The sequence below is a fragment of the Anoplopoma fimbria genome, chromosome 11 (genome assembly GCF_027596085.1).
Source record: "Anoplopoma fimbria isolate UVic2021 breed Golden Eagle Sablefish chromosome 11, Afim_UVic_2022, whole genome shotgun sequence".
Classification (NCBI taxonomy): Eukaryota; Metazoa; Chordata; class Actinopteri; order Perciformes; family Anoplopomatidae; genus Anoplopoma; species Anoplopoma fimbria.
Window position 1 is genome coordinate 3,457,845 of NC_072459.1, and position 14,131 is coordinate 3,471,975.

Here is a 14,131-nt window from a genome sequence, read left to right on the forward strand (position 1 = left end):
ATTATTCTTTATGTTCTTTTCTTTGGTGCCACTGACCGTCCTCTTTGATCCCTGTGTTGCTTTTCTGTAAATAAATACTTTCTTTAACTCATATTGGGTCCTGGTTTTGTGTGACTACACCCTCACTTGCTCAACCTGTTGCCTTATGTTACCTCCTTCTACTCCGAGCCACCAAGGGGCGTAACAAACATAACATAAGCCTTTATTGTTTATTAGGGAAATTTAAAGGATTACAGCAGCATAGAGGATAGTGCAAACAAGAGACATAGTAAAAAAAACAAGATCAAAAATAAGTATTATAAATGAGCAATAAAAACAGTAAAGAATCCACAGTAACTGAAATATTATATTTTATATATACAGACAGAATAATTATAGTTATAGTATTGCAAGATACTTTTTCTGTATTAATCAAACAATTTCTTTGCTGTTATTCATTTCATATTGCTATGTGTTTTGCACAATATTTCAGTCACATTGATGTTTCATATGTACTGTCTCCTTCAAAGTGAATAAAAATAAAAATATGGCCACAGAAATAAACAAAACCTGCATCTAAAATGTGTTGATTGATTTGTTTGAGTGTCCAGCAACCCATATGGGTTTACGAGACACTGGTCTGCATCAGCAACCAGGATGGAAACACGAGCGATCAAAACAAGCAGTACCAGCTCATGGTTCAGCTGAGCTGAGCTGGTATTCTTACTGGAATAAAACTGTTTACGGTAGATAAAAAAAAAAAAATACAAAACATGGCTTTCATTGGTCTTTACTGGTAGAACATTCAGTACAATGTTAAACATCTACCATATACAGCACTGTATACATTCCCTTTGTGGTTCATTTGTTTACATAAAACTTTATTAAAGAATAGTCACCAAGTGAGAACAATTTGAAGGTAAACTCGTACTTGCAGGAATAAGACATGTCCACAACAGTACAGGACCCATATTAACTGTTGATGCATATTCCATAACACATTTGCAATTTACCCTAACCAAAAGACACACACTGACCCTATTGATTTATTTCTGGGGCTCTGAAGAAGCTGCACACGTTGCCTACTTGTTAATCCAAGTTTCTGTTAAAAAAAACACTAAACAAATTGAATAGACTGAGGTAACATTTTATTTAGAAGTGGAACTCTTTTAACTTCCGGTCTTATTCTACTTTACTGGGTGTAGTTTTATGGTGCTTGGCTGAACTCAGCAGTCTAAATGTCATAACTAACTGAGCCACAGCTGCCTTCAAACCAGCTGGGATTTTCTGGAGTAACCACCTGAGCTCTCACCATAAACAGAAAGAACAATATTATTATTTGTAGGTTAATATAAATAACAACTATTTTCATTACAGCAACAAATGTGTATTTTCCTTATTTAGTGATATTATAATTACACAAAATTGAAGTCAACCCCAAGAATGTTTCCAAAGGCCTAGATGTTGAATTTTCTAAAAAAGAAAAAAACATTATTATACCAGGGAATCAAAATGCTTTATAATATTTATTACTATTAGAGTCTCAGATTGTAATCATGACAAAAGGTGTCACTGCTCCAGGTCTATAAATGGATCAGTAACACGTGTTTGTGTGTAGTGCTCAAATATCATACATAATAGTGTTGCATGGCTTATACTTTTCAAACATGGACAGAAATACTGTCATTATAAGGTCTTTTTTTTTTTTCTGTTATTACTGCACAAAAGCAATAGATGCACTTGGATTTAGACGTTTCCGAGGAGCACATGAAGGCAGCAAGTGACGCTCTGTAATCCTCTAATGGGAGAGAGCTGGTGAGGATCTGGATGAATCACACCATCTCCACCTCTCACCCCACTCTGCTGCTTGGACCACAACCACACCTCTGTCGGTGTGTGACGAACAAGACCCTCCTCCTTCACTCTAGATTTTTTTTTTTGAATGCCTTCATAGAATACATGTTTTATATATTTGTTGGTTTCTCTCCTTGCTTTATACATATCCTTGGTGCTGACACAAATGTACTTTTAATGTATGAATCATGATCACATTTAAAACACCAACACATTTTCAAACATGTGGTACCACTATCATGATCAATTTATTACATTACATAACATTACAGCAGATGCTTTTATCCAAAGCGACTTACAATCCGTAGCTCAAAGCTTATATTACATATCATTACATATCATTCACCCATTCACACACTGATGACAGGGCTACCATACAAGGTGCCACCTGCCCATCAGACTCTAACTAACAGTCATGCAACATCCAGTCCACACCGACACCGATGGCAAAGCGTGGCAAGTTAAGTGTCTTAACCCCAAGGGCACATCGACTGCCGAAGCCGGGTATCGAACCGCTGATCCTCTGATTGGAGAACTACCCTGTTCATTAGGTCAATCACAAACACAAGCTTGTCTTTCAGGCCCTGAGAAGAAAGCTCCACTGTCTTTCGACGTTTTTGCAGGTTTTTTGGGAGCTTAACATGACAACCCAATGTGTGTGAATTGATCTCTATATGCGCAACTTTGAGGAAATTAGGTTCCAACTTTCTAGCTCAATAAAAAACCCACAAAATCCAGTGAAATTACTCACATGACAAAAAGTATTCACTTATAGGCACTGTCTGGGTGTCCCCTCAAGATTGATAAAGTGACAGATTATGAGACAACGGGCCCTTGGACACCGACATGTAAAGGGCCTCAAACTCCCCAATATATTCATTCATATATTTAATTACAATTATAGGGCGTTTAAAATGTAATATCGTAAACAGAAGACACTTGTTACTTAGTGATGCTGTCTGTGTCCCCCTCATCACCCAAATGTGTGTTTACACCAAATTCATTCATGCATCAAGGCTGCAGTGTTGTTTTTCTCCCACATGCCCAAGTGAACCAGGGTCTGTAAAGTTAGTAAACCTTACACTTTGAACATTTTAAAAGAGGGAATCTGTATTTTTGAGGCAGTACTAGGACACTTTTGAGAAGTCGTGTGACCACTTTCTTTACTTATTTTTTGATCATAATAATATGAATATTAATTTGCACTGACAAGGGGCAGGATTGCTTTCTAATTACTGATAGATTTCAACTGGTGTCTTGGCTTTCCATGCCTTTTTGCACCTCCCTTTCTTCATGTGTTCAATACTTTTTCCCTCTGTCATTCCATTTTATTACACATCACCTAATTTCTGAACTTATTTGTTTGGTTTTCTTTGTATGTATGGATTACTCGGGTTGTTACTGACATCTGGTGAAAATTTCATGTCAATAGCACCTTTAGAAATATATTTACTGAGAAAAATGGTGACGTGTTCAATACGTATTTTACCCGCTGTATCTCACCTCTGGTGTGTTCAAATGTATACTACTGCACTGCTTATACTTCTGCACTGCATTCCGACTACTATCTGACCATGTACATACTGTTGGTTTCTTTGTACATATCTTAGCATATTTATATCCATCCCTTACTGTTATGCACACCTCTATACATATGTACATAACTCTGTTCTGCCTTTTGCAAATCTAGTTAGGAGCTAAACATTCTGTTATCTCAGGACTGTGCAATGACAATAAAGTTGAATCTTAAATCTTAATCTAAAAATGTATTCACTTTTTTAAAAATACATTATTAGATCTAAAATGTATTTTTGTTTGTATATTTTAATATAGTTTAATTTGTTTTCCGTGTCAGTATTTGCTGCTGAAACACTGCGCTTTTCTTAAAGTGGCTCACAAATTTTTGATCTCACCTCATCATATACAACTACAAAAATCACATTTTGCTTGTGAAAGTCTTGAGAAATTGATCGTTAGTGTCGGAGTTTCCTCTTCTCATCTTTGGCCACAGCCCACCAACACTTGAGAATGACTAATGTCTGAAATGATGGTATATGGAAACAGTCTGTGGTTTGTCAAGTAATTGTAGGTTGCACATTTTTAACATAGCTTAAACGAGAGGGATCCAAAAAAAGGTTTATTTAAAAAGGGGGTAAAAAGGTTTAGAGGTGAAAATATTGGCAGACCAACTGTATAAAATACTGCTTTTAAAAACCCAAGTGGGAATGAGGTCGGGAGGACAGGTGCATGATTTTAAAAGTGCAAAACTACCACGCCAACTACCAAAAAGAGATGAAAAACTACCACAGAGACGCATAACTACAAAAAAAGTGACAAAAAATGACCTCTAAGAGACAAAAAACAAACCACCAAAGAGAGACACAAATGGACCATGGAGTGATGACATGCAAAACAATCAAAATGTGTCTCTTTGAATTTGTAGGGGAGTTTGAGGCCCTTTACATGTCGGTGTCCAAGGGCCCGTTGTCTCATAATCTGTCACTTTATCAATCTTGAGGGGACACCCAGACAGTGCCTATAAGTGAATACTTTTTGTCATGTGAGTAATTTCACTGGATTTTGTAGGTTTTTTTTATTGAGCTAGAAAGTTGGAACCTAATTTCCTCAAAGTTGCGCATATAGAGATCAATTCACACACATTGGGTTGTCATGTTAAGCTCCCAAAAAACCTGCAAAAACGTCGAAAGACAGTGGAGCTTTCTTCTCAGGGCCTGAAAGACAAGCTTGTGTTTGTGATTGACCTAATGAACAGGGTAGTTCTCCAATCAGAGGATCAGCGGTTCGATACCCGGCTTCGGCAGTCGATGTGCCCTTGGGGTTAAGACACTTAACTTGCCACGCTTTGCCATCGGTGTCGGTGTGGACTGGATGTTGCATGACTGTTAGTGAGAGTCTGATGGGCAGGTGGCACCTTGTATGGTAGCCCTGTCATCAGTGTGTGAATGGGTGAATGATATGTAATGATATGTAATATAAGCTTTGAGCTACGGATTGTAAGTCGCTTTGGATAAAAGCATCTGCTGTAATGTTATGTAATGTAATAAATTGATCATGATAGTGGTACAGTCTCCTTGTCCGACAGAGGACGGCCACAGCCCACCACCACTTCAGAGAAATGATAGGTTTGTGGTCTCTGGCTCGTTGATGACTGGAAAGCCAGCCTTACTTTCATGTTGTCTCTATCTGTTTGAGTTCCTCTAGACCACCAGTTCCTCCCCCTCAGTGCTTCTCATCGATGAAACCGCTTTTGTTTCCCTTGCTCTGTTAGAGACCACCGCACCTCACCTCACCCCCTCACCACCTCCTTTGCTGACTTTAAAAGACAGGGCATTGATATTCAGTCAGTTTCACAAGAGGAGCGTGAACAGTCAAGACGAAGGTGAGCGTTAGCTGACTTTGAATTATTCTTTCACTTTATCTGAATATACATAACCGTCTGTGGGGTATTTAATATTGTGTTAAGTTATTAAGCATCCGGTAAACTATTTTTTGGTGTATCATTGAGTCATTCTAAAGTGGAGTACAGTTTAGTCCTTTCACATTTATACGAGCAGTAATTTAAAACATTGTGTCATCTAATATTGTAAGTCTATTCATTTATAGAGCAAATGTTGATCAAAGAGTTGTGATAGTTGTTGAGGCTAAAACGCAGTTTTAAAAAGATTGGTTTTAGGACCGCTTTTGAAAGACACTAATGGACTGGAAAGGCTTTACAGTTTGGGTTTAATTATGTTTGTCAGTCTGTTGGGCAACAATGTAAAATGTTTGAGTATCTTTTAATTTTGACTAAGTTAGCATGAATATTAAAGAGTAATTGATCAGAACTTCTAAGAAGTCTAAAGTTGGGATAGGTTCAAAAGAAATCCAAGATATGAGCTTGTGCTAATCCATGCTGTGTTTAAAAGGAAACTAAAAATCAGTTCTATATTTAATTGGTCTCTATTCTAGATGAAAGTGAGGAGATTCTTTTCAAACCGCATGTAATACAAGTGTGACTCACTGAGTCAAGCGTGAACAGCAGTCAAGATGTTAGGAGATAAAGATTCTTCTGATCCCTAGAAGATCGATAATGTTTATTAGCTATATAAATGACTTAAAAGTGACACGAGACGTAATTTCGACAGATATTTGTCCAAAATGTTCTTGAAACTATGAAAAGACAGCTGTTACGAAGACTTTAGATAAATATCACACTTATGAGGTTGTCTGAAAGTTATTAAGTAGGTCCAGAAACAGAGACGGTTTTTTTTATATCAAAGATGTATCACTGCATTTAGGCAGAAGGATGGGACATAACATTAAAACACCCTTTTTTTTAAATAAAATACAGAGCCAAAAAAAGTCAAACACAAGAGATACAGAATAACTAAATGTCCAACGTGGTGGTTGTGTACTAATTAACTGCTTTACTTGCTCATGTTTGTTCAACTGAAACGTTTATTTTTCAGGATAAACAGTTTTCACCCATCAACGAACTTGACAGTGACATGTCTCTGTTGAATATTCTCGTCTATGCCGGCCTCATGCTGTCCCTCCCTCAGTGTTCCTATCAATCATGCGAAGTAGGGACACCAAAACAGTGCATGGAGGCAGAGTTTGCTCCAGGTATCAATTTGGCCGGGGAAGGCTTTGATATCACCAATCTGGAGCGCAAGGGAGCCTTTGTGATCAACATGAATACGTGGAGACACAAGGATAAAACATGCACCCTGTGCAGCAACCCCTATTTAGAGAACAAAAAGCAGAAGCTCCCGTTGTCAGTGGTGGACTGGAGGGCGAAGCAGTCCTGCAACGGTAAAGTGGCCAGTACACTCCACCGATCCAGTGAGTCTCTGGTGAGCTCCAGCGTCTCTTCTGTGGAGAACAACTGGCAGGCTAATCTAGACTTTAGTAAGGCTGACAAAGGGGCCTCATTGATGCTTGCTGGTACTCATTCTAAAATGGCTGAATACTCCATGGACAAGTCTAAGAATGACAAGTTCAGCTTCACAAGCCAGAGCATGTCATGTGAATTCTACAGGTAAGAAGATGAGGAATGGGATTAAACTTTTCTCTGTACACTCTCCTAGCTCTGAAAATCAATGCAATATCTTTATACACTTGCTTGATATTAATCTGTCTTTCTTTATCTGGTCTCCCTGCTAACAGTTACAGAGTGTCCGGCAGTCCCAAGTTGCACAGAGAATTTCTAAAAGCAGTGAAAAAGCTACCGAAAGCGTACTGCCCTGAAAACAAGCAAAGATTTTACAAACTGATTGACAACTTCGGCACCCATTACATCACCAAGGTGAACCAAAATTATGAAAACCATAAACAATTTTAGAAAAATGACCAACAAAGTAATACATTTGCTAACACACTATGTGTTTAAATATATCACTACAGGTGAAGATGGGAGGAAGTGTTAAATCTGTGACCAGCGTCCGGCAGTGCCAGGCCAGCCTGAACGGCCTCAGCACGGAGGAGGTGCAGATGTGCCTGGAAGTTGAGGCGTCCGCTAGCATTAACGTACAAATTAAAACTCAAGCAAAGCACTGCAAGAAAGACATTGACAAGATGGAAAGTAAGACGTCCTTCTCCAGCCTCTTCAACGACAGGTAATTTCTCATATATTTTGTGATGTTTTCTGTAATACACTTATGGAACAAATAAATTACGATTTAAAGAAGTTGCTGAAACAACTCTCTCCTCTACAGGTTCACAGAAATAAGGGGGGGGCAAACCACGGATCCAGACCTTCTCTTCTCTGCTGAGAAAAACCCAACGGCCTACAAAGACTGGCTGAACACAGTACCACAGAATCCAGACGTAGTCTCATATTCCCTGGACTCGCTTCACGAGTTACTGCCTTCTAACTCCCCAGTCAGGAAGAACCTGCGCTCCGCCATTAGCCATTACATCCTGGAGAAAGGCCTGTGGAAGAACTGCAGTGACCGCTGCCAGGCCGGCATCAAGAGCGACCCACGGGATTCCTGCGTCTGCCAATGCCACAATGACAAAGCTGTAAACCAAGACTGCTGCCCGACCCGTAAGGGCATGGCACGGGTCATCATAACTGTACAACGGGGTTCTGGTCTTTGGGGAGACACCACCACGGCCACTGACGGCTACGTGAAGGTGTTATTTAACGGCCAGATGGTCCGGCGTTCTCCTGTCATAAATAACAACAACGACCCACACTGGGGCATGGTGGTCGACCTCGGCTCCCAGGATGTGTCCTCAAGTAAAAAAGTGAGATTTGAAGTGTGGGATCAGGACAACAACTGGGACGACGACCTGTTGGGAGCATGTGATTCAGTTCTGTCCTCTGGGGTCAAGGAGGATCTCTGCAACCTGCAACATGGCAAGCTGTTCTACAAATTGGAGGTGACATGTGCTCCGAGTCTGAGCGGAGAAACATGCAAGGACTATAAACCTTCGCCTATGAGCCAAAGTCTGAAGAAGCTGTATGTGTCTCGTCATGCACATCCCGTTCCAAAGGCCATTCTGTTGGAGATGGGTGTGTTTGTGGATGAACCAAGCTCACAGGGAAACCAGAGTCTTACCAACGAGCTTTCAAAGGTTGATGTGATATAACATCCAGGTTTGGCTTCTCTGATGCTTTCATAGCAACATATCTCTTCATAATAGGCGCATCTATAAAGCTATGAAATGAAACTTCACCCTTAACTGGCATCCCTTGTTAATTCTCTACTGATTACAAAGAATGAGAAGCATGTCTGTTCGGGAAGAACGTTTTGACGAATCGGCTTCGACTCAATAATGTAAAATGCTCAGTTTTTGTTTCAGTTTAATTTACATTTAAGTCTCCTACACTTTGTGTATGCATGTGTTTGACAGAAGAGTTTTGCTAAAATCTGTCAAACATTTTCAAAATGTGAATAAAAGCAGTGGCAGAAAAGATACTGTTGATTTTATATACTGTGTCTGTGTACTTGTATCATATAGTACCATGCTGTAGATACTGGCTTGTCTTTCACAGGACAGCCAAGCATATGCAGTATGTCATCTTAAAGTTTTTGCAGCTGTCATAATGTGAGTTTGATTAATCGCAGCTTTTACTTATAAACTTATTGATGCATTATTTTTTACATAAAAGAACATGTTTGCCTCTGTAAGCATTGTGCATTTGTTGTAGCATTTTATAATCCATATAAATGTTCATAATATTTTTGTTTTATGTATTTTATTCCTGCCATTATATTTATTTGCAGTGTTTTTGACAGGATTTGATTTGTTTAACCAGAATAAAAGCATAATATCTAAACTGTTCGTAGTATCGTTTCATCTCATAACTTTTGTTTTGATTTGAGTGTTCGTGTTGCGTTTGTCTTCAGCAGTGTTGCCTGACATGAGAAAGGAAGTGGTAAAACTTCCTGTGAACAGATGAGGCTTCGCTGGCACGATTACTTAGAACAATGTGTGAACGTTTTTACTCAGAAGCTTCTGTTCAGCATCATTTGACACATCATTTATTGGATTAAAACAGTTAATATTTATTTTAAAACATTGAGGCAAATTTCTTGCACTTCACAAACATTTATGTTCATCAATCACCACCAATTTGTTCAGTGTTGACAAAATAAGATTGGTGGGGCACCAACAAGACAAAGTCCACTTACAGAAAAAAGACAAGGAGGTTAAAAAAATATAGAGCAAAAGACAAAACAGACAACACAACAGGACTCAAACACACAAAAAGCTTTAAAAACACATTACACTGAACACATTAAGGAAATGATCCACTTGAAGAAGTCCAGGTCATTTGAATTAGCCTGGTTAAAGACAGAGACAAACAGGACAGTGAGGAGGGAGAACACACATTGGATTGGTTGATGACAAACACAAGAGTGCAGTAGCAATGAATCACAGAATTTCCAACTGTGGTGGAAGCTTTAACAGTGTTATGACGTTTTAACTGGACCTTCAAACACCAACTGTAAACTTTCCTTCTCACCTTTGTATCCGTTTCCATGGGCTCCATTCATGTTGCCATATTTGCCAGCTTGCTCTCCTGTAAAAGGATCAGCCATAATAATGTCATAAATGTGCTCATAAGGAAACTGCAAAAGCAAGAAAAGCAGGGTTGACAGCTCGGTTGAACCTTGCAACGAGTTGGGACTTTATTAGAGGACGCGTGACAGCAATTTAAGTTAAAGTACATCTTCATTGCATGTAAAAACAATACAGAGTACAACGTTTATTTTTCCAAAAATAGCTGTACCTCATTTCTATCACTCAGGGAGAGAATGTGTATGTTTGCACAGTTGCACAGTAACATTAAGAGTGCAAAACTGCAAAACAATAAGATATGACAAAAATGTGCAGTACACTGTAATATTATGCAAGAAGACATGACTTATGAGGTCACCAGAAACAGCAATGTGAGTGGAAGTTGAGCATAAATGAGGAAGTCCTGGGGTTTGTTTCTTACCCAAGGCATCTTGAGTTGCTCCTAGCTGTGCACCGTAACCTTATGAAACACATGCAAAGAAGTTACAGTTTTAAAAACAGACAAAATAGGACAACGCCACTTTGCTGATTTCATGGGTAGCTCTGGAAATGTGCACAGATAAAGGGTATACCTAAAAATTAAACTCTCAATAATTCAAGACAAACCAGTACTAAAAATATTAACGATTACTGTCATGCTCATGCAGCCACCTTCAATGTGATGTGATTGTGTGACCAAAGACACACACAGTAGTGGTCTTGTGCATCGTGTGAAAGGGTGCGTTTGTGTTTATTTAGGTGAGGGAATGCATGAAAATTCACCTGTTTGCTGAGCTCCATATCCTGCTACAGCTCCTGAAACAACACAGAAGATGTAGATATGTGGACTTCAATAGGGAGCATCCTAACAAAGAAATATTGTACACAGAGACACGCACACAGCACGGCCTCAAAGCTAATCTTATCTCAGATCATCTATCTGGTGGCTGTCCTGTGGTAGATGAATCATTTGCTTATTTTTTGGTGTTCTCTATTATCTTGTTTATCTGGGGGTTGCAACCTCGGTTGGGTTATCACATCCTGCTGTTTAAGATAAACAGCCAAACTGTTTATTTCACACTTTATAGATCTCACGGACACACACTCATTCTTACCATATTTGTTGGGTGTTTTGGCACCTTCAGCACCGAGGTTGAGCTGCTGAGCAGGATACGGGTAGCCACCATCACCTGTGGGTGAGACAGACCCATTAAGTATTCAGCTGTTCTGGTAGCCGTGAAGTTTTTAACTAACAAGTTGGGTAATTGTTTTGTAGCAAAGTGAGGCTGTTGTTTTTGGTTCTTGGAGGGACAAAATTTCAGCAACAAATGTCAAATAAACGATAAACATCAAAGTGTCCTGATGTACAAAAACAACAAAGAGGTGGAGGCAAGAAGGGGGAGTCCATTATTTTACTTTGGACTTTAGAGATAGATTTAACTCCTTAAATAAAGACCTACCCGGCTTCACAGGAACAGTGTTGTTCCTTAATTTCATTGTATTTTGCCTCGATCACCAGGTGAAGCGATGGTTCATGTTTACACTTTGATCTGAAAACTTTAGCTTCTTTCTTTATCTTTTCATTTCATCTTTATCTTTATCAATGTATCTTTATCTTTTTTTATCAGTTGGACATCCTGGATATCTCCTTTAAACACATATTGTAGACTTTTCTGTCTGCTTCTCTCTGAAAAAGCTTTTCATGTTTTCAAAAAATTAAGATAATATGTATTTAGGGACTGCAGTTAATTACAGTGTGGGCTTTGACGGAGTAGCAAAGGGTGAACTGAGGTTGCTGTCACATGCAGCTCTTACCCTCCAGCCCGGTAGGAATCATGGGAGCATTACCATAAGGAACCTGAGCTCCTCCTGCAAGGAAGAAATCAGATGGTCAAACATGATTCATGTCCATTCTCTCTTTTCACCCTTTCACCTTCACATGCTATAAACCAGCTCTGTGCTATCCACCAGTTCAAATGTGACTCATGCATGCAAAGTCACATCGACAGAAGCCTGAGTAATAGTCTGACAGAAGGATGAGGTCATCTCGTCAGCACTGCTCACCATATTTGCCACCAGTTGCGTCGAGTCCTGCACCAAGTGCTCCTGAAAGAAGACAAGAGGGGCTTCAGTGACAAACAACACAGATAATATATGCAGAGCTCTTACTGGTGAATTGCAGGAGGTTACAATGTCTCAAAAAGTCATATATTTGACCGAAATGTGGTTGACAAATCTTTTCAGCTTTAGCTTTAATGTTGCATTTGTGTTCTGATTAAAACTTTTTTGCTATGTTTCATAAAATCAATTAATAAATTACTACAAACACACAACTGCAGCTTCACATGAATGTTTCCCACTAGTCTGACTTTTAATTTTATGAACTGGATCATGCAGCCTTCTTGGGAGTCATTCACTCTTTTCCATGTGCTTATTTGTAACAGTTTTTGGCAGATGTATTCTCTGATGCTGCTACAATCATTTAATCTCTTACCATACGCCCCCTGGCCTTGTCCAGCGTAGCCTCCTGCACTGAGGGCTGTAAACAAAATCAGAAAAATATATAAACATGCAGGTGAAACACTGTTCGTCCATTAACCGATTTAAACCTTTAAATTAAAAAATTGAGAAAAGCATCTACATGAGCAGGAAGTCAGAAACCACCAGATTAAACTGGTCAGCTTCTATTAATAAGAGACAATAGCTACACCCAGTGGATAATACTGGACGTGTGCTTCCTTGACGGCCTCTTATTGTATTCAGCTGTAAAATGTTGAAGCATCTACGGGTTAGTGACATCACCGATGACGGCGTGAGCAGGTTATGACTCTGCAAGTTGTTACCTTCACGCTTCCCTGATTTGCTCTCAGCAACGTCAGCTAACTCTGAAGGGTAACCAAGTCCTGAAACATAGCTCTAATTAGCATTATGATTTTATCTGTGAGCTAATGACTCTTTAAGTAGACTGAGTCTTCCTTAACTTCCCATCTTTTCTTTTTAAATTGACACTCACCAGCCCCGTGACCATCGTTGTAACCATTCCCATAACCTGCTGAGAGAAGAAACTATACATTAAAACATTTTAAAGGAGGCAAACTTTAAAAAAAGGAATTAAAAGCAACGTATATTTCACTGTATTTTACATTTCTGATTGTACCCAGAACCAAAAGGGAAATTAAATCTTTAAGAGAGTCTATTGCATGCATGTGAAATCCCTGTACACAAAGCTTTTGCACCAACATCTCAGAGAAGGAACAAAGAAAGTAACTAAACACAAAAGATCAGCCTGTCTAAACTGAATATCATCACTCCTGTCTGTGACGGCTTTGATGCAGATTCCCTCTGACATCCAACAGAATGAAGAGTGTTCCTCTTCATCATTCATTACAAGCAGGCAATTTACATTTCAAGTCTATGGTTTTGTTTTTTATATTTAAATTGTCTTCTGTGATGGCTTTAGGACTCGCAAAGTGCACAATCTGACGGGTAGAATTTGAATTTCTCTGTGCATGATGAGTCTGATGAGTTGCCACTTACCGTAGCCATTGCCTGCCATGCCACCCAGATATCCTGTTGTTCCATCACCATAGCCTGTGAAAGCACACATTTAAAACATATACACACACTCTCACTAGTGCTTCCTTTGTTTAAAATACAAAAAGTAAATCAATATTTGATATTTAATATGTGGTAATTTTAAATACATTTTGCTGTGTGGAATAAAGACATTTTCATTGTGGATTTTATATTTTTTGAAGCCATATTCCACCCATGCGATGAGCCCTTCACAAGATTAATCAAGCACAGTGCACCTGAATGATCCAAAGAGCACCTGTATGTGATTACCACAGAGACCAAGCAGTGCTCTTACTCCATTTTCTTCACATCAATATTTTATTGGAAAGTAAAAATATTGACTCCCAAGCATACAAAAAAGAGGAAAAGACATCCACACAAAGAGACTTTTAAGATGGCTGAAATGGTTTGTTAGTGATCCTTTGATTTTTAAAAGCATTATCAATTATTCAGCAGACAGGAAACAAAGATACAGAAGCAGCTCCTTTAAATGGAGGCGAAGATGGACTCAAACGCAGCCAAGAACATTTCTAGGGAGACCACAAGCAAATTATCGGTTTACAAGGCAAAGTAGGAGTAACAGCTGGTTTTCTGCCGGGTGACACAATCTACTGTGCATCCTCTGCCTTATTCAGGTTCTGAAAACTGAGATTCAAGGGGAGAAAAATCCTGATTCTCTTGTTTTCAGATAAACTGAAACATTTGCATA

General features: G+C 39.0%; 2 protein-coding genes across 4 annotated transcripts; one reads left to right on the plus strand and one right to left on the minus strand.

The window, feature by feature from the left end:
* Positions 1-5,204: 5,204 nt before the first annotated feature.
* On the plus strand, positions 5,205-9,104 carry prf1.1 (perforin 1.1). The gene is made up of 5 exons (XM_054607753.1): positions 5,205-5,233; positions 6,303-6,874; positions 7,003-7,141; positions 7,240-7,451; positions 7,551-9,104. Exons 2-5 carry the CDS (start codon positions 6,342-6,344, stop codon positions 8,428-8,430), a joined length of 1,764 nt encoding a protein of 587 aa, XP_054463728.1. The 5' UTR covers positions 5,205-5,233; positions 6,303-6,341; the 3' UTR covers positions 8,431-9,104.
* A 394-nt stretch (positions 9,105-9,498) lies between these two features.
* Positions 9,499-13,623, minus strand: LOC129099087 (uncharacterized). 3 transcript variants are annotated; one of them, XM_054608254.1, is made up of 11 exons: positions 13,551-13,623; positions 13,384-13,437; positions 12,860-12,895; positions 12,341-12,385; positions 11,911-11,952; positions 11,662-11,715; positions 10,962-11,036; positions 10,630-10,662; positions 10,289-10,327; positions 9,812-9,868; positions 9,499-9,629 (listed from the first exon to the last, which is right to left on the minus strand). In XM_054608254.1, exons 1-11 carry the CDS (start codon positions 13,606-13,608, stop codon positions 9,625-9,627), a joined length of 498 nt encoding a protein of 165 aa, XP_054464229.1. In that variant the 5' UTR covers positions 13,609-13,623; the 3' UTR covers positions 9,499-9,624. The 3 variants fall into 3 exon arrangements, with proteins under 3 accessions (XP_054464229.1, XP_054464230.1, XP_054464228.1); XM_054608255.1 differs by having other exon boundaries at positions 11,695-11,715; positions 12,860-12,898; XM_054608253.1 differs by having other exon boundaries at positions 12,860-12,898.
* Positions 13,624-14,131: the final 508 nt, after the last annotated feature.